Raw genomic sequence first — 27,678 nt, forward strand, 5'->3', positions numbered from 1 at the left:
ACATTTATGATTGGTTTAATTAGTGGAAATATGCTAAAAGAATTCAACAAAAGAAATCACTGAAGCATTTTTTTTGCTCACTTCATTGTAACAAAGCTGTGTTTGGAAAGGGAATTAAAGGTGCTGAATCATGCTTTCATCTATCATCTTTAAAAAAAAAACTTGGATTCTACTGATACCATGGAGGTAAAAAATTTACAGCTGTTAAAACATCTATTATGTAACATTCTATCATGTGGTCAGTTATAAACAATTTGGAATCAGAACTCAGTTTTGAAAATAGCACTCACATCTTACATTATTTGGTATATGAAAAGATTTTTAGATCTTACTGGAAAATCAACTTCATTGATTCCTGGAAAATGCTTACATTTAAAACACTGGCTTTATTCAGATACTACCCATCTGTACATTAAAGCAGATTAGAAGTAAATGTTTTATTCTTCCAGCTATATTCCAGTACTATATATAAGGCCAATAAAACGACAACACACTGGGGGGAAAAATGCAGCAATAAACAATTGTTAAAAAGACTGATAAAATAAATAAAAACTACCCAAAAAAAAAATTTAAGGGAAAAAAATCCTGTAAATCCTTTCTGAAACCCCAAGAAGTCCTGGAATACAGAAATGCCCTCCCTCTTTCACGATTTCACAGGAAGCACTGTAGACTATTTGCTTAATAATGTCCTGGGATTACATTCTAAATTATTAATACCTGGTTACAGCTTGGTTGTAGTGCACAATTAAAATCACACTAACTTCATCTGAAGTGTCATTCTACAGTTTTATTTACACAACCAGTGAAGGGCATGTTCTTAGAATACCAGCTTTAATCCTTTTCAAACATATTAATATAAGAAGCCAAATTGTAATGATACAGCAAATGAGGCCACTGGCATTAATACAGGTAGCAAAGGTCCACATCCAGATGGTACTGACATCAGGGTAATTTCCAAAACCAGTTGCTGCCTAAGAGTGGTTGCCACTGACGAAAGCTTGAAATAACCTGTATTCACAGGGGGGTATTGGCATTGCTGCATGTCATAATTAGGACCTCTTGCAACAACTCAACAAGGAACAAGGCAGCCCACAAATGCAGAAAACGTGATTCATGAAACATCTAAAGGGGGAGGAAAAGGAAAATTAGTGCAAAGTCCAGGTCAAAATTCAAAGACATACCAGACCTTCAACCCCAATGCTGCCCTACATATTTAAGTAACTGAAAGTAAAACTTTAGTAAAGTTTTGCTGCCTACCTCCTCTAACCTTTTTCTCCATGATTTTGTTAAATTCTCTTGAGCATATAGATAATTACAGTAATTGTCTTCTCCAAAAAAGATGGAGATACTTACAACTAGCAGGCTGTTCTCCGTATCGTCGCATTATTTGATCATGCGTAAACTTCACAAATGCATCATATTGTTCTATAAATAAAGGTACATATCAATTATAAAATTTGCAAAATGTACTAATATATTAGAGCCAGATAAACTCTGAAAAAAATCTAATATGTATAGTGAAACAATTCTAAATTGGCCCTTTGAATCAGACCCATAACCTCTGTAACAGTAATTAGTTTTATCAAATCAAAGAACAGAGCTTGGTCAGGAAACCTACTAATGTCCAAATCAACCTCATGTATAGGGTAGGAGCTTATTTCTTAACTTATTAAAAAGGCTATCTTTCTACTCTGAAAGTTTACTGTAAGTGATCTATGAGTGGCAGTATTTTTTTTTTTTTTGAAGATTTTATTTATTCATGAAAGACACATGGAGAGAGAGAGAGAGAGAGGCAGAGACACAGGCAGAAGGAGAAATAGGCTCCATTGCAGGGAGCCCGACGTGGGACTCCATCCCAGGACTCTAGGATCACGCCCTGGGCCAAAAGCAGGCGCTAAACCGCTGAGCCACCCAGAGATCCCCGAGTGGCAGTAAGTACTTCAATGAAAGGAAACAGAAAAACAAAAGTTTAACAAATATGTCCAAAAGCATCCACATGTAGCCTAATCAACTGTCACGGAAAAAGATGTTACAAAAAAAAATAAAAAAAAAAAAAAAGAAAAGAAAAAGATGTTACATAACTAAGCAAATTCTCTTGCCTATGTTAGCCCCTTCATTTAAGACTTTAGAATAAAAAAGCTTACACTATCAATACCCAGTAGAATCTGGCTTAAAAATCAGGGAGAAAAACGTCCTCATTAACTGACCATACACAATAAATGTGTCTAGACTGATGGGAAAGTTCTCATGAAAGATGTAGTCTAAAAATCCAAAAGCAAATTGAGGTGAATAGCCAAGTCAAGTGTTCGGCACAGGAATACCGAAAGAAAAATCTAGTTCACATTAATACTGTTCCTGATCTATAAGGTTAAGTAATACTATTTCTTGAGGTCACTAAGGAGGGCCATGAGCAACAGGAAAGTTAAATTCCTTTCTCGAACTGAAATTCTCCAGTTCTTAGAAAACATACTGTAACCAGTGGATAGATAGGATAATTTAACCGACATTAAGGACATGTGGGAAATAATGCATTTCTTAACAGTGAGCTTCTAGGAGATTCTAAAATAGTATCATACCTGCAAGTTTTGTGTTCAATATTTCTTCATACTCTTCTCGAACTTTCTCTTCACGTTCTTTCAACAAACGTTCACAGATCATCCCAACCTGTCGTAGAGTAAATAAGGGCTGTTCTTTTTTTAATGGTGAGGATGTTGCAGATGAAGTCCCTATGTATAACATGAACCCAAAAAAAAAGCACGATTTAGAGCCATCATAAAAAGGATCTTCTAAATGCAGAGGTTTCATTTGGATCTTTTCAGTGTTCATATGAAAGCATTTTCTGTAAGTTTTTAGCACAGTATTTCCCAAGGAGTCTTAAAACAGGTTTAATACTATCAGCTATTTACAACTCTAGAAAAACACAGCAAGATGTATATAATCAAATTATAAAGTAAAAAGTCTGAAGGTAATCGGAGAAAAGTACAAGATACAAACAAAACTTAATAAAGCTTATGTTTTTTAGTTAAGGAGTAACAGCTAGGTAAAAATAAATACTGTGAATATAATCCTAATATTCAACGTTAAATTTTATGGTTCAGAGTGCTTAAGATTATTAATGGAACAGCCACTTAGCATCATCAGATAGTGATACTTGATATAAAAGATTTCTTCAGAATGCATTCCTCTTAAAGTACTACTTAACGAACTTACATCATTATTTATTGAAAAGAACATCTGAAATTAATCTTTTGAAAACTCAGGATTATGACATGATGTATCTATTTTAACACTGCTGCAAGTCTTTTATACACACTCAAATACATAGATTTTCTATCAATTGTCCTGCTCTGTGTATCTGTCCCTGGACCCCCAATCCTCTTTTCACTTTTTTGTAACATGCATGGCTGGGACCACTTAATTAATATGCTTGTTAGAGCTGTGTCTATCACAAGATAAAGTATAACAACTTTGTAACTATGAAGGCTATCTTCCTAGCTTTGTTAGTTGAGGCTGCCAGTTAATTGATCTAAATAAATTGACTGAATGATGATGAACTTAGTTTCCTGCTGATATAAATCTAATCTCTACCCTCACCTCCCCCTAACAATGTTTCACTCATGTACACACCTATCTCCCCACCCCCCAAGCTGGCAGGAATACTGCAGAATTTAGTTTTGAACAATTTTATGTATCCTAATCTAATTTCATGACTATTTTATAGCCTTTGAATTTTTTTTTTTTAAAGTAAACTCTACCCCCCAATGCAGGGCTCGAACTCAAAACCCTGAGATCAAGAGGTGAATGCTCTACCTACAGAGCCAGCCAACAGCCCCTGAATGGTTTTTTATTCTGATAGGTTTTCTTATCCCTGCTGGGAGGAGGAAATGAAAGGGGGCAGGCAACTTTGGTCACAAGAAAAACTATTTTGCTGAGAATTTTACTAAACTAAGAGCCAGTTTGCAAACCTTTAAGAATCTATCCTAACAGGACAAATGTATGAGGGTGCATGAACGAGGACACTTTTGTAAATACTTTTATTACCGGAAATTCAGTCTGATTATCTTCATTAGTGGTTAAATAATTATGAGAAGTTCATAAAAGGGCATAATAGTCAACCATGGTAAGGTGCATCTACACTTAACAGAGAAAGTTAATATTTTTGTCTTAATGAAGGCTACAAATCGTAACCCTTATGGGGAAGTCCACTTAGGGGTATTATATCCAGGTGGTTGTCTCTGAGTAGTGGGAATCCAGGTAGCAAATACTTACTTTGTACCATATTCTACAAGATCATGAATTATTTGTATAAACATTTTTAAACCAAGGGGGAGAAACAGAAACTTGAATGATTAAAGGCAATTTAAGATTACCTTTTCCCATACTAAGTAACATTTCCTTTCACTTACTAAGTTTATTATTACCTGGTGAAGCTGGTCCACTGAGGAGAAATGCATGTGGTTGTGCCTCAGAAGTACAACATGGATCTGTCTGTTGGAAACTAGTTTCTAAATGTCTTCTCTTCTGCATGCGTTTATACTCTTGTTTTATGTTGTACAGAATTTGTTCTAGAAGGAAAAAATTGGGAAGATAAAAACTATGAAGCTTAAAAAAAAAAAGGCTGTTTCCAACAATTAGTACAATCAATCTACTGAAAATATTTTCTTCAAATAATATCCAGACAACTGATATTCTTGAGGAATTTGTTTCAGCATTAATGGGGGCACTCATTCAGAAACAGCATATACACACCACCAGGATTTGAGCTATATCCTACAACACCATTCTTTCTGAGCACTAATTAGCAAAAGACAAATTTAAGTTTTTCATTCAAAGTAAAGGGAGTCTTGTGAACTTCTAATTCAATTTAGTTTAACTCAGAGTCTTAAAAATCCCAAATTCAAAGGCTACTTATTCATCACACACAGAACTATTAAACAGTCTTTGAAAAGACCATAAATAATTAGAAGTGGGGAGCACTATAAGTATATATATAAGCACAAACCAGTGAGAATTGACAGCAGGTCAAACAAAATGACAAAGCTGATGGGGAACTAAAAAATTACTATACATTAAATGGTCGTGGCCATCAGTCCAACAGAAGTATTACAGCATTAACAACAAAAAGTGTTGTTCTGAATCTTGGGTGTAAAAACCCACATAAAGTGGTACATAACAGGTACTCAGTAAGAACCACTGTACCACAGTGCCATTACCTTCAACCACAACCATCTAAACAGATAAAATCCTATCAAGCGTGTATCCTTTGGCCAGTATGGTTCATTCTGGAAAGATTAATAACTCAATATAGAGTTACTATTTAGCCTCTTTAGAAAATCCCTCCCTTGAGGTTTCCACTACCCTCGAAACAGACTTTCCTACAACCACCATAGCTCCTAGATTATCCATGTGAAACTACATCCTAAATTTATTAATCCCAACCCAAAACAAATTTAAACAAAAATTAAGGTGGCAATTATCACCACCTTAATTCTACAATGGTGTGTTAATTTTAAAATGAACTGAAAGCTTACTTGAAGGCTAAAGATTTGTGTAAGATGAAAATTTTTTAAATTTAATTTAAAATTAAATTTAAAAAATTTAATACTGGTGGGGTTTTGTTTTGTTTTGTTTTTTTAGGTATATACTTAATTCTCCCATTTCTTTTCTCAAACTGTATTATTTCCCCAGTAAGAACTTTTAGGGCTTTTGAAGAAGACCCTGAGGGGACAGTCAGTCCCCTTACACATTTTAGTTCCTGCCAATTTCATTATTTTAACTGAGAAAAAGTTGCAAAAAGATACATTCCATGAAGAAGCTCTATTTGTGTAAATTTTGTGGGTGAACAAACCTGTTACATATACAAGAATCTGCGGCTTAAGCACTACAGAATTACACACTGGAAGACTGAATAAGGAGTACTTTATCTGTAACATTTTTCAGAATCTTAACATTTGTTTATATTAAAAATGGTCATTTTCAGTCTTTTCCATTTATTTGAAATAGTCTGTGATTTAAAAATGAAGGTACCAGGATCCCTGGGTGGCTTGGCGGTTTAGTGCCTGCCTTTGGCAGAGGGTTTGATCCTGGAGTCCCAGGATTGATTCCCCCATCAGGCTCCCTGCATGGAGCCTGCTTCTCCCTCTGCCTATGTCTCTGCCTCTCTCTGTATCTCATGAATAAATAAATAAAATCTTAAAAAAATAAAATAAAATAAAAATGAAGGTACCATGGGATGAGCACTAGATGTTATACTATATGTTGGCAAATCAAACTTCAATAAAAAAAATTAAAATAAAAATGAAGATACCAAGTGTGAAATAAAATGGCTGTCTCCTGAACGAACAGTTTTAGTTAAGTACCTTGATAGAAATGGGTTCCCTAAAAAAAAAAAAAAAAAAAAAAAAAAAAAAAAAAAAAAAAAAAAAATTGGGTTTCCTAAGATTCACAGAGGGGTCAAACAAGATCTAGCCTAAGATTAATGTAGTAAAACCTTTTAAAATTTAGCTTTGTATTAGATGGTAATCTAATACTTAAGAGATGCTATAACAAGCTAAGGAATCTTTAAATATAATTTACAAAATAAATTCACCAATTTAATTGTACAACTTGAAAGGTTTTCACAAATGCATGCATACAGGTCTTGAAACCACCACTATCATAATAAAGAACTTTATCACCTCAAAAAGTTCTCCTATGCTCCTATTCACCCCTCACCTTCATTACCATAATATTCATCTGCTTTCACTATTTGAAACATTTTTGCCTTTTTGAAAATGTATCATATAAATGGAATCATAAAAAGTATAGATTTGTGTATGATTCAGTAAAATGCTTGAAATTCATACATGATGTTTCATGTATCAGTAAGTCCTTTCTTTTTATTAATTAGTACTCCATCATGTCTATATATAAACATACACACATGCACACACCCCTTATCCAATCTCCTTTTAATGGACATTTGAATTGCTTCCAACTTGGTGCTATTATAAATAAGGCTACCATGAACAAGTCTACAGGTGGATGAATTTCATTTCTCTTGAATAAATACCTAGAAGAGGAACTGGATGGCCTGATTATGTGGTAAGAACATGGTAAGAAACTGACAAACCATTTCCACAGTAATTGTACCATTTTACATCCCCACCAGCAATATATATGTGAGAGTTCCAGGTGCACTACACCTTTGCCAACTTGATACTATCAACTAAAGAGCTGAAGAGTTTTTAAAAGATGTATTTATTTTAGACAAAGAACTCATGTGAACACGCATGTGAGGGTGGGAAGAGGGAGAGAATCCTCAAGCAGACTCCCTGCTGAGGAGCCCCATGCAGTGGGGCTCTATCCCAGGACCCTGAGATCATGACCTGAGCCAAGATCAAGAGTAGGGTCCTCAACTGACTGAACCACCCAAAGAGCTGAATAGTTTTGAATGCTTTGCCTCAATGCTTTTTCATCTAATATGATGCAACTATGTCATCCAAGCCTCGTCATGTGCATAAATGCTCTAATACTGGTAACATGTAAACAACAGTGTTATTCAGTGAATAATCCAACTTAACTTGACCAAGATCTCAGCTAACTTCGGGTCTCAAACTCATTTATCTCAATTTGGAGAGGTATACAGTTTTAAAGGTATTAACTCAAGAAATTTCCCCAGATTCAATTTTCCACAACTCACATTGTAAATTCAACCTAGATACCTGGCTGACTGAAGTTGCTTCTTATATCAGCTGGATAGAGGTCTTCCATTCATCAATAAAGTTCTTATGTCTACCTAGTCTTAAACTACTTAAATCTAGCCATCTTTCATCAAACTGCCAAGTGACATTTTATTCCAAGTACATATAATACGTAATAGTGTGTTGCCAACACAATCTATGGTCCATTAAAGAAAAAGTCAAGTCAAATGAAGCTTCACTTACATATCAGTTGCACATGCCAGTTTTAATAATGCTGCCTTCATATTTGGCTTATGTGCACAGGACGAATTTGTAGCAAATCACTTAGAGCAAAATATACAGTTATCTTCATATCAAACTACACCACAAATGGTGGTTATATCCCTTGTCAGAATCCTAAAAACTATATCCTCCTTTTACCATAAAATACTAAGATTTCTTCCACCTCACTAGGTCTACATGAAAGTCTGAGAAAATTCTGTGACTAATGGCATTTTCATTCCCAAATCTAGTAAATGCCATTAAGATTGCCAATAAAATTCTTCTCCTTAACAAATGAGAGATTATCAATGAGCCAGCATTTATTCCTCAAGAGTATTTTTTAAAACCCATAAACTGAGCAAAAAATCCAGGTAAATGTGAAAAGAAAAAGTCTGGCTTGTGGCAGTATTAAGCCTACTCCCAAACTGTTTTATTCATTTTAGTTGCCACTGATTACTTAAGAAAGCCTGTGCACAATAAGGTCAATACAGAAGAAAGCAGTTGATGGGATTAAGAAATAAGTCGACATTGTAAGAGAAATAGCGAGAAGGTGAAACTGAGAGCAGAGAGGAATATGGAATTAGATGCAACTACAAATGTCCTTCTAGATACAGTCCATAAGATGTCTAAAAATGTGACGTGAAACTAAACTTTTGCTTTAGACCTGCATAAACTTGCTGTTTTCCCACTGACGTAATTAGTAAATCAAACATAACAAGTCTCATTAACAGTTTAAATTAAAAAAAGTTTAAGTTTAGGTATATAAAACATTTTTGTATCACCTTCATTTCTCTATGAAGTATCTTTGAAAAAATAAAGTTCATCTAACCAACTCAAACAATGGGATTAAAAATAAATAAATAAATTTTCTAAGTTCTAGGTAGAACACAAATGAAAAAACTTGTACACAATTAAGTACAGAAAACCTGCAATTGGCATTAAGACCTAAAAATAAGGAACTGCCGAACTGTACCAAATAAAATAACAAACCAAATCTAGATCTCTGAACTACATACTAGACATTGTCATGTCAACATACACAACTGAGTCACACTATGGAAGCCCATCTTTGTAAATAAAGTATTTTCCCAGGATATGTCTAGAAACTAAAACAGCTCTTATGTTCTCTTTGAAGGAATCTTAAGGACAATGTTCTTACTCAGCCAAGAGCTATCTAACTAAAAAGAATGAGTTGATGCCATTTTTAATTCACTTTAAAATTGCTACTACATCAAAGGGACCTGGAACCAAATTTTAACACAAGATTATCAAATCATATCTAGAAGTGTTTTTTTTCTTAAAGATTTTATTTATTATTTAATTTACTTAACTTATTTGAGTGAGAGCACATACACAAGCAGGGAGATGGGTAGAGGAAAAGGGAGAAGTAGGCTCCTGGCTGAGCAGGCAGCCAAGATGCACAGCTCGATCCCAGGATCCTGGGATCATGACCTGAGCCAAAGGTAGATGCTTAACTGACTGAGCCACCTGAACATCCCCTACATGTAGAATTTTAACATCTATCTGGATTAAGGTAAATCCTAATAAGCATAATATTGCTGCACAAAATTATATAAACATTAAGGTATTACCTTCAGTAATTATTTATTACCTTCAGTAATTATTTATTACCTTCAAAAGCAACTGGCTTAGATTCTAAGTTTACAACATATAATATTTTGCTATAAAGACACATTCATTTATCAATTATCTCCAACAACAGAAAGAAAAATCATAATCACTACAAGTCAAGTTCTATTATTTCACTGGTACTATAATAGCCAATGATTACTTATTTGAAATAAAGGACTCAATTTGCTAAAACCTGCAGGTCTAAGTATAAATTTTACAAATTAACTGCACAATCGGAGTCACTACTGCAAGGAGTCCAAAAATGCTCAATCAGCAGGAGATTCCTCCCTAATATCCAGTAAGTTTCATATCTCTATTTTATGACATCAGTTTCTAAAGGAATGTTAACTTTGTTGCTTTTGTTTTTTAGTTCTTTATTATCTGTTAAACATCTTCTCAAATAGCTTATCTAGGAAAACCAAAAAAGCTGTAAACGGGGAAGGGAAAGAGTAAACTGAACCATCCCAAATCCAAAACCCAAAATATACATGCCACAGGAAACATTTAATGCCATGGCAAGAAGTCCAGCTTCTATTCCAGTTAACCATGGCCATGAAAAGAAAGTAAGGTCCAGAAGGAAAGAGAGCAGACTCCTTGAGGTCGACCCTGGGGCAACACAATCAAGCTAAAGAACAAACCCATCTACAAGTACTTATTAAAGCACCTAAAACACATAACACACAAACACACACACACATTAAGCTATAGCTTACATGGAAACCAGATGTTGCAAACTGATGATACACAACGTAAACAGCCCAAAGACATCTCTGGCCTGAATAGCTTCTTTTTAAAAAGAAATGTTAATTTATGGCCAACATTTAAAAAGTTCATGATTTTAACTAAAAGTCAGATTTCTGGGGTACTGTTAAGAGAAGAAAACTGGAATACGTGGCCAAATTCAGCAGCCGCTAAAAAGCGGCTGCTATCTTTCATGTAGAAATCCTTAAGTTATTCTACAACTTTAATGCATATACAGATATCACCTGGGGATTTTGTTAAAATGTAGATTCCGAGAGATGCAGTCTGGGATTCTGCACTTATATACTGTGTTTCCAGATGACAGTATATATGTGTTTCTTGCTGCAGAGGAGTAGCAAGGTTAAAATAAAATTCACTAATTCCATGTAGTTTACTTCACTCATTTATATTACTTGCCTGAATTGTGGGCATTTATGTTTTTGTCTCCTCCTTAAAATAATAACTCATCTACTGTGGCAATTAAAAAGAAAAGTGGTTGGTTTATTTATTATTGGACATTCTGGGAAATGGAGGGGAGAAGGAAAGCAGACTACTTCAAGTACAAAAATATGTCACCCTAACCTACATGTCTGTTGTAGTTCAAAATTAGACATGCCCCTCTCTTGCAGGAAAATATTCTGTAAATCAATTTAAATTTGATTGTAAACCAAATTAAACTTAGACTCATTACATGACATTTACATATATTGATTCATTTTTCCTAAAACATCTTCCTTAAAATATGAAATTCATGTTATGTGATTGACAGTGAACAAATGCATTTACTTTTCTATTACATCTGCTTTAAAAAAGCAATTAAGACTACCTTTCATACCAGAAGGCAATGAGGAAGTCCACAGACATCTGTTTATCCCATATATTTGTAAATTAGCTGTGAATATTTAAAAGTCAACACAGTTCACTTTTAATCCTGACTTCTGGGGGAAGGAATGGCTTCTGGGAAGATCTAACAATAAAAATAAAAGGTCCAAATTCCCCATGACCAGATCTGAAAGGAATGATCTGAACTAAATATATAAATTAGAGCTTCATCTGTAAGTGAAAACTAGTCAGGAGCATGCATGTGATTGCTTACGGAGCTATTAAGCTAAACAAAAGTGCAGATGAATTAGAACCAAGAACTCCAAACTTTAATGACCAAATGAAAACAGAAAGCAACCAAAAGTGGAAGAGTTCAAAAAGTTATTTCAAAAAGGAATGGAAGAATAGTATAAAATGCTCTAAGAAAGGTCAAACAAGATGAGGATTGATTATAAACCATGGAAATCATTGGTGACTTGACAAGAGCTATTTGAAAGCGCTCTCAATTTGTTTTTGAAGTCGAAGAATCTGGATGACTGCTGAAGGAAAATGAGGATGTTTTATTTCTTATATTATAATGGATTAAGTATAATCTTAACAATACTTAAAGCCAAAAGCAAAGATTCAGTTGCAAGATTCTCCTCCTTTAATCAAGAGGAGAAGATTCTTTCAGAGAAAGAGAATCCTTCTCTGTGTGAAGTGCTTTAATTATTTCGTTTAAACTTCTTCAGTAATATTAAAAGGAGAACAGGATTAGCACAAAAATTGGTAGTGTAGGTACTGGGAAAAACGAAGCTGCCATTTGATGGCTTCTATTTGTGAAGTAGAAGCAAGGTTATTCACTGGAATGGCAGGATTGCTGGACAGTATAAAATGTTCCATTTGAGGTTGCCCCATTGTGATTATCTCCAACACTTTGGGACGAGAAATGCTCTTAATCCTCACAACCACCCTTAAAGGCAGATATTACATCAAGTGCATTATTTTACAGATGAAGAGAATGTGACTTTGGTTCAATGTCTTCTGAAAGGTCACAACAAAGCTGGAACAAGGTAGAGTCGTCATGACGTCAGGGCTTAGGCTCAACATCTACTGCCCTCCCCAGTATTATAATACTACAATACCTAGCCAGTATTCATTCCACAAGTACTTAAAGTTACAATAAATAACAAGGAGGAAAGCTAATTTTTTAAAAACCAGGATGTCAGAGATAGAGAGATGACTACTAATTACTGATATTTCAATTCTCTGAAACTTCAAACTGTTAAGAAAACAGTAACTAACCAAAGCAGTGCAGGAGTCTCATCTATCCAGTCCTAAAACTGTGATCACTGGCAAGAATAATTATTTTCAAAATCTTCATGTTACACTCAAGTATTTATATAAGGGATACTTCCCCATCTCTAAACTGCCTCTTCTTAGGACATGCATCTATATCTAACCAGAAATGTTTTACTGATGTTTTAAAAGGAAGAATTATTCTAAATTGCTAAGTCAGCACTGCCACACATATGGGACTAATTACAATAGTGCCAGCCTCTGATAACATACCCTTTTTCACCTTAGGCCAAGGCTGATTGCAGTGAGCATCAGGTTCTCCTGTTCGGTCTCATCAACCTAAAACTTCTTGTACTTTTAACCAATTATACCACTTAGAAAAGTTTTTCTATCAGAGAATTATACTTTAGTAACAGGAACAAGGCAATTCTCTGTGACAAATGGAAAAGTTTAGGAACAGTAATGTTTGAAAAATTGGCTTTCTGCAATTTTTCAAATTCCACTCTATATTCTTTTTTTTAAAAAGATTTATTTTCGGGGGATAAGGGCGGGGAGAGGAAGATCTCTCAAGCAGACTGCTTGCTGAACAGAGACCCTGGGGCTCAATCTCATGACCCTGAGATCACAACCTGAGCCAAAACCAAGTCAAACTGTTAATCAACTGTGCCACCCAGGTAGGCACTCCTCCACTCTACATTCTATTTTTCAATTGCTAGATCAGTCCAATACCTTTTTTTTTTTTTTTTTTTAAGAAACAAAATCAACTCTTCCAGGTCCCCCCTCCAAACTTTAGTTTGATTTTTGGAGGTAGTTTTCTAAGAATTAACAGTAATGGAAATGAAAATGGATACTAAACCAAAGTCAGAATATACATCATAAAATAAAGACAATTTCAGAAACAATGAACAAGCTTCAACTATCATCTTAAGAAAAAAAAAATCACTTTAATGTTTCAAAAGTAGTAACAGTGTGATTTAATTAGTAAAACAATTTCAAAACCTATGCTACCAAAAGTGGATAGAATGCATACATAGATAAATGCCTACAAGGAATTAAAACAAGTAATACTGAGATAGCATAAAGATTATAGTTATTTTTATTCAAGTTTACCTAGCTAATGAAGTATCCACAGTGGTGGCTCTATCAGTCCCTTGACAGACTCTTTGCTTAACCAGCACAGTATCTGGAACTCAAATGAGGTTCATAAAGCTTGAATTAAAGTAAATATTTAAATTTTTAATAATGTTGGGAAAAACCAGGTACATGAATAGACCCAGAAACTAAAAATTAAGTCAAATCCCAGAAACGTATATCACATTTTGATTATAGTAATTATTATACTATAATCAAAATGTTGCAAAGCACTAGTTCATGCTATGACATTTAACATAAACTAATGACTTACAATTTCTTAAAGGGAGGAGGAAAGTAAGTTATAACCTCCTCCATACACCCCCCCCCCCCCCAAGACAAACTACAAGCATATTCTGTTTTTCTTTTACTGGAAGGTTAAAAAACCACTACCAACCAAAATAAAAGCCTATCCCCACAAAGAAGATTAAACAATCTGGCATACTTCAAAAGTCTAATCAAAAGGCCCAAAATAAACACCAAAGCTGACAATGTAACATACAATTTTAATTTACCTGCAAGGATTCCCTCCCTGCTCAATATAGCTTCAATATCTTCTCATCACATTAGAAACTTGCTATAACCTAAATCATTCAATTCTTTTAGAAATAAGAGACTAGAACTTCATATTACAAAATATTTTCTCCTAAAAATCATCTAAAAACTTAAAAAATGTATTTCTTCAAATGTGCAGATCTCCTAAAATGGTAAAATTCTTACTACTGGGACTATCTCAAACATTATAATGCATGTAATCTATGTTTATCATCATTGTCTAGAAAAATGAGGGGCAGTATATGGAGTGTACTTCAAGTGCCTCAGAAAAAGTATTCATCAGTCTTAAAACTAATTGCTATATTTATTATTTCAATAAATTTGAGAAGTATCTTAAAACCTTATAATAAGACATTAAGAGGGAAGTTATGGCAGATAAGAATACCTTTGGGATACTTTCAAACTATACAAGTCCCATATAACCCACTGTAACCTCTCAAAATCCAAGGGGCAATTCCTGTAAAGAATCTTTCCTCCAAGACTGAGTTATTAGTGATAGATTACATTTCCTAGATGTTTAGAAAGCTGACAAACATTGGTAAACTGAGCAATAAGATTAAAGATGAATCTCTTGAACTATATTCACTTGTTGAAGACCTCTTTACCATCTGCAGATGCCAGCCAGACTGGTTCACATAGGCTTGAACAAGTATTAACACCATTTCAAAGTAGTCTTTTCAAAGGCAAGAAATTCACTGTGGTTTCACATATGTACAGAGAACAACTGTGAGTCAACAATATTAGTACAGTGATAACGCAAAGACTGCAGGGACCATAACTTGCTGGTTATAGGTACTCAAAAAAACCAACACTCCAGCACTATTACCTAGTTTGATGAACCACCTATCCAAGAGGTCCAAACTTAAGCCATGTTATCATTCTGCATCCTTTAAGTGGAGGGAGAAATCAAGAGTTTGTTTTCAAATAGAAAAAATACGCAAAACTGGGCAATTCATTCCACTGAATCTCTTATTCACAGCCTTTCAAGACAGAAGTGTTTTTCTACCATAGTGTCTTCCTGGGTTCATCAAATACTTAGTAAAAGATCTCCTGGGTACTTAACACAGTGTATTTTTTTTTCCCTATAAAGCCATTCAAGAACTAAAGAAATATATTATTCTCCTTTACAACTCAGATTATTTCTGTGGCAACCATGGTAACTAGTAGCATCTATAACTAAAGGGCTAACTGCTCTGACCTAGCCATGTTTACCTTATGTGTTTCTGTGCTCAAGTTAGGCTTTTCTTCTTTCAAAACAAAATAGCTCAGTAATGAATACAACTGTGCGTCTGCTTTTAAAAGCCACAAACTCACACAATTCTTAAATGCATAAGCCATAGGAATATGAAATAACTGCAGTTACATACACAGGGTTAAGTAAAATATCAGGTTTAAAATTTGAAGTACAAAGACCATTAAAAACAGCCTATTTGCCAAATCCACTGAGAAACTAGAAGCAATTTAACAGCTGTCTAAATAACCACAAAATATTAAAAACACTTCTGGCTCAATATAAATGACATCTGAAGTGAAATGCTGCCTCCTCCAACAGACATCTCATTTGTTTGCCTAGAACCGTTTATACTTCATTTAAGCCAGCTGGTGTCTCCGTTTGCAGGCATGCATCAATGTCTACTGAACAATCTAAGTTCCTGTAAACCCTTCCCCATTCACAAGCTGCAATTTCCATTTTTAATGGCAAGTTTCCAGCAAATACAATAAGTTCTTACAAAGGAATTTAACTCTTCATCCAACTCAATTCCTAAAGCAGACCAGAGCAGTGGTAACAAGACCTAAACAATGTGTTTAAGTGCCTAGCAAATTCCCAAGTAGTTGACATCCACAGAAGGATCTCCTTACCAAACCACTTATTCAGTACAATTATGAAAAACAATGTGTTTGATTTGACCGACAGTCTCTTGTAATGTTAGATGATATTTCAGTTTTATTAAAATAATTTGGTTCTTGGGAATGTTATGACAATCTTTGGCTAAGAGATAATATTGTGAGATGTTTCAAAAGCCAACAGAGAAGTATACAGAATGCACAGAATCTTTTCAACTAACTTACCAGGGTGAGTACTGATGCAGCTACTAGAGGTATTCATTTTTCCCAATCAGTCTACCCCCACCCCACCCTCATTCACTTTTCCCTTTTCACATCCCAGGTATTATAAACCTTACTGCTGACATCCTAGAAAGGCAGGAGTGGACACACTTTTTCTGTAAAGGATCAGACAGTAAATACTTGAGCTTTGGGAAAATACAGTCTCTATAACAAATACTAGCTCTGCAGTTGTAGCCTGCAATGAGCCATACTTTGGGGGGGGGGGGGGGGAAGAGAATGACCCTGGCTGGTTCCAATAAAACTTTTTTTTTTTTTTAACCAGCCCTTTCCTTTTCCCTGGCATTAAGTTGCAACAGTTTGAAAAATACAGATTTAAATAATTTAAATAACAGTCATCAAGTCAAACTTTCGAATCACCTTCCTGGGATGACTAAAATAAACTAGGGTTGAAATCCCAAGTTCCTCAAACTAGTAAAGCCAGAACATCATTTCAACTACACGTCAAAACACACTAAGTTTCCAGAAAAGAACAATGATAAAACAATAAATTATATGCATGTTCTGGAAAAAAAAATAATTTCAGTACTCTAGCTCTAAATTTTTAAATTACACTTGAACGGACAGAAATGAAAGGAAAACAAAGTTTCTGCAGAGTCCTAGTCAATCTCAACTTGGTAAATCACTTTCCATTTCCAACCCTAGCTATTTATTTCAGCCACAGATATACAGATATTTACTCTTGCAAAGTTTGAGAATCACCACTGTTAAAACAAAAATCTAAAAATTAAGTGCTTGGAAAAATTATTTCCAAGATTGGGGACATGATAACTGAAAAGGTCTTTTATACCTGCACAACACTGCAGCTCCCATTATGACATCATTACAAAAACCACACAGGAGCCTACCCAAGCTGGCCATCTAAAAACAAAAGCCAAATTAAACTTCATGTAGAATATCATTCAAAATTACAGTAAAAAAAAAAGTAAATTTTAGCAATTCAAAACTTTACAATCTCAACTGCTTTCCTCAAGTCAACTTTTTCTGTTAATACTCAAGTCGGTTGAAAAAATTAAATCTTTTAGCAGGCTCAAAATGATCAATTAGGCTGTGATTTTAAGAGTTCAGGATATGATCAAACTTCCAGAATAGATGTTAAAAACACCCCGAAGATGACAGCAATATTTTGGAAAACATGAATTTGAAACATCAGGCTTATTTAAACAATTTCAATTACTCCAGTCATTTACTAAATTATCATCCACTCAATTGAAATTTGAGACAATGTGGAGCCAACAGCATTAACCAATGCTACAAATGCATCAATGAAATGACAGATTTGTAAAAGATCACAATCCTGAATAAATTCCCTTTAAAGTGAAGACAAATATAGCTCCTGGCTGGTTAATCATATATGCTCAAGACTACTGCAGCATTGAGATATACTAAAGTATATCCCAAACCTAACACTAAACTCCCAAACCTAACACTGTATTAATTCACCGGCTCCCCTGAAATTTATAGCTAGTTAGCCAGGGCTATTTTTAAGTGGCCTTATTTGTTAAGTACGGATTCCTAGGTATCATTTCAATTTTCAGTATCATTTGACTAAAAAGACAAAAATCTAAAAATAATTTAATCACCAGCTCATAACACTGATTGTCTTTTAATGCAAAGCCTAACAGTCAATCAACCAATGCCTTTACATACAAGGCAGTTTAGGCAGAGTTACTAAATAAAACTGAGAATTCTTCTGAAAACTCTTTAAAACTCTAAAATAGTGTATCCTTAAGTTAGTCAAATATTTAATAGCAGAAATGGTAGCCTAGGCATTGAGGGTGTCCCTAAAAATCTGGGGAAGGATATTTAAAAACCTGACTTGAACGAAACAATTCCAAATGGAAGTTACCAAATATAGAGGTATATACTGCCCACGGGTTTTTTAAAAGCTGATAATAAAACACTTAAACTATGAAAAGGCTTTGTCTGCAAATGATATCACTAAAGGCTCAAATATGAAACCTTTGCATACTATACTCACAAAGAGATTTACACTACCAGTCCACAAAAAGCCTATCCTAGGACTGTGCCAGGGGCACACAAGGATTTTCAAAGTACAGAAAAAACTGGGCACACACACATGCAGTACAAAGCAGCCAAAAGGCATTTCCCCATAGTCACTTTCAGGAAATGTTTCAAGATGAAAAGCAAAGACAGTCTTAAGTGCCTTAGAGTCTTGGGTTGATTTCTTTATTACTCTCAAGGCCTAGGCTGTTCTCCACCCCCCCACCCCCCGCCACCCCACCGTACCCTGTTGAGAAATAAAGCACCTCCAACCAGAAGCAACTACTCAGGCCCAATTTTCAGTACAATTCGCTTTTCATTAAAAGTTCAAGTTTCTCAGGGTCTAGACGCATAGTACGATCATATTACAGTACTCGGGAAGAGCATTTTCTTTGTTGTTGACCCTGCTAGGGAAACAGGTCTTGACTCAGCCAAAGTGGCGTTCTTGTGGGTGATTAATGACAGGCCTAGATCTCGCCCCAGTGACATCCATCCCCACCCCCCACCCCCTCTGTACTAAAATCAGCCATGTCTGAACTGGAGGAGGGGCTGCTGCCTCGCCTCAAACCACCCAGTCCCACAGTTAAGGGCTGCGACCAATCGATTCGAGGAGACAGATATCGAGATTCGGGCGAAACGTTACTCTTCTCTCGCCTAAATTTATGAATAATATCACCCTCTCTGATCATTTCCGCTGGGGCTCTCCAGACTACGGAAACACTCCATTCCAGTCATTCAGCCCAAAGAAAAGGATCTTCCTCTTCCCCACAATACCCGGCAAGGCACAGCCCCTGCCCTCCCCACCTCCCGACTCCCCCACCCCTTTGACACCAGGCCACTTCTATTGTGTCGCCGGGGCCAGAGGACCCAACTGAAGAAATGCGGCCGCTCCACTGCTACTTCTGCGAAGGAGGACGGCCAACCCGGCAAGCCCATCCCTGGGGCCGGGTTCCGCGTCCCGGGACCCCCGTTCTCCAGCCCACCCCGGCGGCCGCGGGGCCGAGTCCCACCTGTGGTGAGGCGGGAGGAGACGTCGCCAAAGGGGGACGGCTCCATTCGGAGATACTTCTGCGGCGAGGCGGCGGCGGCCGAGAAGGAGGCGGCGGTGGCGGCGGCCGCCGCCGACGGAGAGGCAGCAGCCGAGGTGGGCGCCGACAATGGCGCACATCGCCTCCGCTTCGGGGACGCTGGGCTCAGCAGCGGGTCGAAATCCAGAGTCCTTTTCAGAGTGGCGCCGCACGCCATGGCCGGGGCAGCCGAGGCCGGACTCGGGTGGGGTCGGGGAGAGGTGACGGGAGGGGAGGGTGAGGGAAGCGGGGGGGGAGCGGGGACCCGAGGAGAGCCTAACCGACGGGCTCAAGAGCAGGAAGGCGGGGTGGTGCAGCGCCGGCGAGGACGCGAGAGCCGCCGCCGCCGCTGCCGCCGCGGCAGGGGCAGTGGCCGGGCCGGCCCAGGCGAGAGCGGGAGGGGCGGTGGCGGCCGCTCACGACAGCCGCGTCAGGGGGGCTCTTCCGCCTCCTCAGGCACAGCTCCCCCGGGAGAGGCTCCGGCCGCCCCCGCCGTCCGTTCGAGCTTTGCGCCGCGCCTGAGGCGCTCCTGCGCTGAGACCGGCTCCCTTCGGAAGTCGAAACCAGCCCCGTCAGGTATGAGGCTGGAACGCGGCCACGAGTAAGCCCGAGTAAGGTCAGCAGCTTGAGAGCGGCGGTCGATGTGGAGGGATTGCGAGGTGGAGGCGGCGGCAGGAGCTCAATCGAACACGTCCAGCCGCTTCCCCCTCCTCTGTACGACTATTCCACCCGCCGCCGGCCCCAATATGGCGTCAATAACAACGCCGCCGATTCAAATTCTGCGGCCTCAGGGCGCGTGCGCACAGGGGTGGCTACCCCGCAGGCGCATTCTGGGAGTTGTCGTTTTTCACTGTGGAAGGGAATCGGCGTGAAAAGCGATTAGGGAGGAGTCACGAAAACTACGATTCCCGTCATTCAAGGCGCGGCATTCCGAGTTCCGGGTTGGAATTTAAATCCCCTACACGGCTTGAGTGTAAAAGGAGCTAAGCAAAAGGGGAAAAGAGAAAAGCCTGGGAGAGACTGGAAGAGAGGAAAGCCAACTGATGCAGAAAATAGGCTTAAAAGACCTTGAAAATTCAGGACATAGTTGTCCTGATACCATTCCCACAGTGATTTAACAAATGGGAAATAGAAAACTTAGCCAACCCAACAGTTCAAGACAGATTAATTTCGGTAATAAGAGTGCCAAAAACAAAACCTGTCCCAATGAGAGGCTAGGAAATACTGAGATTATGGAACATACTTAGGACTGAAAGGGAGAGCAACATTATTAGTATCAGATTACAGGATCCTCGAGTGAACTGGATGCTTTGCCCTTCCCAGGTAGCTGCTTGCATCCATTTATTAAATTCTGCAAAACCAGGTTTACCCTGTAAACGAATAAATTTGAAAGAGTACAAAGCCAAATTATTTTGCTTTGGATAAAAGCGAGTGATACCAGAAATTGTATTATCTGTTGAATATTGTAGTATAGTATATCTTTTGAACTCTAAAAATTAAAAAATCATAATGAAATGTCTAAAGGAGTAGATAATGAACCCATTTTATAAGCAAAGAGGAAATTTTGTACTGCTACTCAGGTACCTAAAATAACAATCAAATACGGTAGTAATAATGTAAAAAATTGTCACCAGTCTTTTGCCTATGGAAGCTATCCCCAGTCCAATACAAAAACTAGTTATTGCCATATTCTCAAATGATCATGTGAATGCCATATTCTCTAATGATCTTGGATATCACTATACTAGTTTCAGTATAGTACTTATGTATTCCCATTGTCAATTTAGTAACTGAAAGACATTTCAACCATTTTGTCGATAATTCCTCATTTGTGACTAGTTTAATATATTCCTGTTTTATTGAATTGTTCAACACCTTAAAGATCAGCAGTTCTGATCACATTGTGTCAATGACTAAACTGCACTAATTTTATTTTAAAATATGTTGTTTGGGAAATATTTTTTTGAAAATCATCAGCATTTAATGAAACAATGGCTTAACTCTGACACCCAATAGGTAAATTTTTGCTGAATGCTAAACACCATGAAACATAAAACCTATGATATGAAATTAACAGAATACACATATTTTATGTAAATGAGTAGGAAAAGATAGATTAAGCTGTGGGAAGCAAATAACAAAGCATTTATATTCCTGATAAATATTTTCTGAAATTAAGACTCTACCTTAAGCTATACAACTTACTTGGAGAAGGGACTGTTAGGAATTAAATTGTGTTTTTTCAAAATTCCTATGTTCTTTTTTTTTTTTTTAAGTCCTATGTTCTAACCTCAGTATTTCCCAGTGTGAGATGTCCATATTTGAGAAGAAGGTTATTTCAAATATAACTAGTTAAGATGAGGCCATACTGGAGCAGGGTGGGCCCCTAATCTATTATAACTGGTACCTTAATAGAAAGGGGAAATTTGGAAACAGACAAGCATGAAAACATGAAGATGCATCTATAAACCAAGAAAAGGCAAAATGGCCAGCAAATTACCAGAAGTTAGGAGAGAAGCATGGAACAGATTCCCAGAGTCCACAGAAGGAACCAACGCTGCAGATACCTTGCTCTCAGATTTCTAGCCTCCTGAACTGAGATAAATACATTTCTGCTGTTTAAGCTGTCCGTCTATGGTACTTTGTTATGACAGCCCTAGGAAAACTAATTCATCAGGCGATGGGTGTGGGTGTGGTTATCATTTGTGTTACCCTGTGCTGCCTGGTAAATGAGTTTTATGTACAGGTGGTTAGAGGATATCTGGCAAACTTGACAATGCAGGCCTAATGGCTGCACATGCAATCTGTGCTTCGCAGCATATCTGCAAAGGGCTCTCTGTTATTATTAAACAGTGGCAGGGTTAGGGCAGCCTCCTCTACTACCAATGACTAAGGATTCAGAAGCTAAGAGGAACAAACGGGACTCTTCCCTATTCACTTCTGTGTCTTTGCTCAGGGTCTCTGCCCCATACTTTTTGCCTGACTACTTATTCTTTAAGATTCACCCTGGGCATTAACTCCTATAGTAAGTCTTCCCCAGACACTTCAAGGCTGCATTAGTTTTATAGCTTCACATAGAGACAGATACCTATCTTCATATCTTCCTCATTACTCTCACCACATTGCAATATAATTCTCTGCTTATGAATCTGCCTCTCCTACCACCATATTAGTTCCTTGCCAATAGTAGAGTTACTCACATACTTCAACAGATACCTATTGAATGTTTCTTAAATAAACATTTTTTAATTACCCTATTCTCCCAGTAGCATACATTATTCTTGTCTCTTAAGATAGATGTCCACTAAAATATAGCAACCCCTTCAGGGTAGAGAAAAACTGTTGAAGTAAAAAAAACCCTAAAAAAATTTCTTAGGCTAAAATTGAAAATAAAAACAATACTTGAAAGCACATAAGTCTTAACTTGGTTTAGGGATGCCTGGGTGGCTCAGTGGTTGAGCGGCTGCCTTTGGTTCAGGGTGTGATCCCCAGATCCGGGATTGAATCCCACATCAGGCTCCCTCTGCCTCTGCCTCTCTCTCCATGTCTCTCATGCATAAATAAATAAAATCTTTAAAAAAAAAAAGTCTTAACTTGGTTTAGAAGTAAATGTGTATTTTGTTGATCAAGAGGAAAAGAAAACCATATTTAACACAATAAGTTGAATCAGGTCACATGAATCTAAATATATAGTACAGCTAATGGCTCCAGTGACCTACACAGACCAAAATTGTTTTTGTTGTGACTAAAAGGCCTATAATAAATGTCAAAGGCTTGAAATAATTAGAATGGTTTTGCAACAGTCTAGAAAGTATTTCTTGATTTGTACAATCTCAGAAGCCTCTGAAGAAAAACTGTTTTACCCAGATGCTGGTCTCTGCTTGGTATTAGACTTTTCTAGCACCTCCCAAAATATTCCCCAGGATCTGGAAGTAGACATAGCTGGATGACATGAGATATCATTTTATGTCATCCTGAGCCTGAAGATCTTTTTTATACCATAAATCATTTTCAAACACTTTTTCTGTTGTCAAAGATAAATGCAAATATGTAAGGTGTGGAGAGGTGTTTGCTGACTTTGCATGCTGAGTTTGAGTAATTGTAGGCTCAGCTTTAGGACTAGCAGTTCTAATTCAGGAGTCACTTCAAATCTATATTCAGAACAAGCATTGCTTACAGCAAAAAAAAAAAATTGTTTAATCATTGTGTAAATGAGTGCAGTAGGGAAGAAGAGACATTATAATTCCTTCCACATAAGGTTTTTCAGGCTGGCCGGAACCTCTTCTAAGAACCATATTTGGAATACGTATTAGAATACATATTTTCCATTGTAGATATGATATGGCTAATATTACTTTGGTTCCATTATTTTGGATGTGTTGGATGTGGTCATTATTTTGAATTGATTGGATAGTCCTAGAGTCATCAAAACTGTATATCTGTGAGTGATTTCAAGAGGTCACCTAGACTAGTCCCCTGCTCCAAGGCATGATTAACTGTAAAATACTCAAGCTAAATCAGTATCTATTTCATTCTTCCTAGAGATTTTTAGGATCAACATTCAAAATCTTGCAGTTAAAATACAACTGCAAATTTTCTTATATCTAGCTTTAACCTCTTCTCCATCAGAAGCTGATTTCTAATTGTATAGTGCTCTATAAAGAACAACACACTCCAGGAAATAAGCCATGATTCACTTATCCTAAGGGACTTTCAAAGAAACCACAGCATATTCTATGAGTAGTCAAAATAAGTTTTTATGAGGTCCTCATTTTAAAATTTGCATGCTTTTCTCAAGTATGTACAGTCAAGTACCCATATCCTTACACAGAAACCATTGGCGCTTACTTTAGAGAAAACTCAATCATGTTTGGGGATCTTATTTCCCAGCCCAGACCAATTAGAAGAATCAAGTAGAAGAGGGAAAAGGGAATTGAGGATGCTATACGGCGACTACAACAAGCAGCCCAAACATTGTATAGCAAAGAAAGGTACTGTACAAAATGACTACAAACTTAAAGCACAATAGCCTTGAACCACTGAAATGTCAGGACAATCAGTCCAATTGCACCTGAGGCATCACTGTATTACTATAGGACCATATAATTATGGGAGGGTTGCCATAGTTAACATATAAAAAATAAGACACCCAGTTAAATTTGAATTTAAGATAACAAGGAATGACTTGTTAGTGCAATTATGTCCCAAATACCACTTATTTTTATCTGAAATCCACGTTTTACTGGGTATTCTGTATTTTATCTGGCAACCCTAAATAAGGTGTTGACCCCAAGTCATCAGTAAAGCACAAACTGTTTACTATGCAGTTTGAAAATGGTGTAACTAGTAGGATATTGGAAAATGTTCCATTGATAGCATTTAAGATTAAGAAAATCAAAACTCGGAATGCCTGTGTGGCTCAGCGGTTGAGAGTCTGCCTTCGGCTCAGGGCATGATCCCAGGGGCCTGGGATCAAATCCCACATCAGGCTCCCTGTGAGGAGCCTGCTTCTCCCTCTGCCTGTCTCTCTCTCTCTCTCTCTCTGTATCTCTCACTCTCTCTGTATCTCTCATGAATAAATAAATAAAATCTTAAAAAAAAAAAAAAAGAAAATCAAAACTTTCAGTTGTCTGGAAAGTTGATTTATGTTAAATATTTTGAATAAATATATTCTATTCACTATAGAGTACCAGCCATAAAATAAACCTTTAATAAACATTGGGATGAGGGATGCCCAGGTGGCTCAGTGGTTCAGCATCCACCTTTGGCCCAGGAAATGATCCTGGGGTCCTGGGATTGAGTACCATATCAGGCTCCCTGCAGGGAGCCTGCTTCTCCCTCTGCCTATGTCTCTGCCTAGGTCTCTCATGAATGAATAAATAAAATCTTAAAAACAAACCAACAAACAAACAAACAAAAAAACATTGATTGAAAGACCTGGGTGGCTCAGTCGGTTAAGCATCCGACTCTTGATTGCAGCTCAGGTCATGACCTCAGGATCCTGAGATCCAGCTCCACATCAGGCTCCACGTTCAATGCAGAGCCTGCTTGTCCCTCTCTGTCCCCTTGCTTGCTCTCTCTCTCAAATAAAATCTTTAAAAACAAAACAAAACAATAAAACATGGGATGAACAGTGAAAAGCTTCACAAACTATCTTCCCAACAGTAAGACACCTCAAGCCTCTAAAGTTTGTCCCTAGCAGTTGTCTGTTCTGTTGTCCTGCCTGAGTCCACACCTGATTCAGAGTTGGTATCGCTGTCGGTGTCCGACTCCCGTTCCCTCTTGTGCCTGTTGTTCCGGGCTTCCATGATGCCACTGTGAACCCTCCCTGATGAAGCTTTTCAAGCAAATGAGATTGTACCTACATTTCCCCAACACTGAGGGCTCCCTCTGCAAAACCATTGTTATAAGAGTCAGTCAGGTGTGTTGTGTGAAGGAAATGAAGAAACAGGCCCAACTCTTCCCCTGGGAGCAGCTTTTCCAACCCCATCTACTGATAACAAGCATCAACCTAGGAGCAATAATCGGTCATTTGGTCATTTGCAGCCCCCAGGGCCTGTATTATGGCTGGGGCTTCACTGGGTGACCAAGAAACTGCTAGATTTCATCTGGACCTTGTGTCCCACAGTTTGCCTTTGTGGTCTGATTAGTCCAAGAAATTGTTCTCATCTTAAAGGAGACAGTCTGCACTCTTGACAGGGTTTACCTCTGAGCAGTGGAACATGGAGTGTGTCTGTGGGAACAAGATGAACAGGACATGTTCCAACCCTCAAAGAAACTTAACTTTCTACCTTATATGACTGGCTGAAGATTCTTTTACAAAAATCCCATTTATTGCAATTATTTGAAAAATAAAATATAATTTTGTGGAAAAAATAAGTCATCTTAATTACCATTGGTCTGAAAACTAAAAACCAGTACATCTCAAAATAGGACCTAGCATATACATATAGTAAGTGATGTATATAGTGTATAGTAACCCTTAGTAAGTGATGGCTACCATTATCTTAGTATATGTGCTGCTGAAGCGAGTACATGGCTACCATTATCACTCTAAGGCAAATTCTAAAGTCTCTTCAAACCTGAAGTAGTGGAAGAGTTTCCAGAGCCTTCTTGAACCAATCACAGCTCCTGGGGTCCAGTTTCTGAGCCAATCTCTCTTCTCCCTTCCGTACTCCCCTGCTAGGAGGGAACTCAGACCATATCTAGGTTCCAAATCAGTGTAGTTGGGTTATGCGGTGTGCCTTACTTTAATCACAATTATGTAGGTGACTTAGAGCCTAAGTGGGCAATATTTGGAGGGAGGAGAAATATTATTTACAGGGATCTGCCATAGCCCAGGTGCTTTCTCAGCTTATCCTAATAAAAACCTAAGGTAATAGTGTTAATCTAATTTTACTGTTACACCTATGGCTCATGCCTGTGGTCACACAGTCTTAAACGGGTCAGGGTTGGGACTGTTACCTGACTCTGCAAGATCCCAAAGGTGTGTTCTTCCACACAGTTGACTAGGGTGGAAAAAAAAAAAAAAAAAAACTGGAAAGAAAGAGATGGATTAATTAAAAATTTCCAAAATATCATAATGGAAATAAGTAACAAGTGGTCGATTTTTAAAAAAGTTTTTTTTATGGACAGTGTCAGCATATGTTCCAGAAGACATAAAAAAATGTATCCTATGACTACTTCGCAGTGTTTTGTTTCCCCATGGAACTTGATACTTGAGTTCCAAGCTTTAAAAGATGATTGTTGAAGTACCACATTTCTGTTCTAAGGCAATTGTGAATTCCCGGGGAGTATTATGGAATCACATGTGGCCCACATGGCTTATTTCCCTTTCCAAAAAAAAGGTTTTTTATCATGTCTTCAAAACAGCTAGCTACAGATCACTAAAAATCATTCCTAAATCCTATTAACTACATCTTTTACTTTATTTGCTAATAAGCAGTTAAGTGGAAGTTCAGGTTCCTTTTATTCCTCTTGGTCACTTGCCACTCGGTATGTGGCCCACAGACTAGAAGCACTGGCATCACCTAGGAGCACACCTGGGCACACGTGGAAGCACACCTGGAGCTCTTGCATCAAAATCTGCATTTTAACAGGATCCCCCAGGTGATCCATATGTAGATTTAATTTGAGAAGCTCTGCTCCCCCATAGCGTCTTCCAGGCAGATGTGCTAATAATAATAAATAATAATAAATAATAATAAATAATAATAATAAATCACGGTCCTCAGGTATGGGCCATGCACTCTAACAGTGATACTAAAATAACTAAGACATGGCCTCTGAGATAGAAAGTGGGAATAAAGAAAGAGGTGTAGGCAATCTAAAAATGCCCGCCTGGATCAATGAGAATTCCTATGTCCAAATGTCTTTCTGCT

General features: G+C 37.4%; 1 protein-coding gene and 1 long non-coding RNA gene across 2 annotated transcripts; one reads left to right on the forward strand and one right to left on the reverse strand.

Annotated features, from left to right (window-relative positions):
* Positions 1 to 366: 366 nt before the first annotated feature.
* AKIRIN2 (akirin 2) lies at positions 367 to 19,579 on the reverse strand. The gene is made up of 5 exons (XM_038554699.1): positions 19,241 to 19,579; positions 4,422 to 4,565; positions 2,577 to 2,726; positions 1,354 to 1,425; positions 367 to 1,122 (listed from the first exon to the last, which is right to left on the reverse strand). The coding sequence occupies exons 1-5, from the start codon at positions 19,473 to 19,475 to the stop codon at positions 1,112 to 1,114; spliced, it is 612 nt and encodes a 203-aa protein (XP_038410627.1). The 5' UTR covers positions 19,476 to 19,579; the 3' UTR covers positions 367 to 1,111.
* Positions 19,580 to 19,717: 138 nt separating this feature from the next.
* On the forward strand, positions 19,718 to 21,920 carry LOC111098350. Its single transcript, XR_005368003.1, has 2 exons — positions 19,718 to 20,470; positions 21,713 to 21,920. It is a non-coding gene; the product is annotated as an uncharacterized LOC111098350 (long non-coding RNA).
* The last annotated feature ends 5,758 nt before the right edge of the window (positions 21,921 to 27,678 follow it).

Source organism: Canis lupus, chromosome 12 (genome assembly GCF_011100685.1).
Source record: "Canis lupus familiaris isolate Mischka breed German Shepherd chromosome 12, alternate assembly UU_Cfam_GSD_1.0, whole genome shotgun sequence".
NCBI classification, from domain to species: Eukaryota; Metazoa; Chordata; class Mammalia; order Carnivora; family Canidae; genus Canis; species Canis lupus.

Excerpts from the sequence above, each read along its gene's own strand:
- AKIRIN2 (XM_038554699.1), bottom strand. The coding sequence starts at position 19,475 with ATGGCGTGCGGCGCCACTCTGAAAAGGACTCTGGATTTCGACCCGCTG. Across the intron at positions 2,727-4,421 it reads CAGTGGACCAGCTTCACCAG|GGACTTCATCTGCAACATCC; the intron begins GTAATAATAAAC and ends TGTTATACATAG. Across the intron at positions 1,426-2,576 it reads ATTGAACACAAAACTTGCAG|AACAATATGATGCATTTGTG; the intron begins GTATGATACTAT and ends CTTTATTTATAG.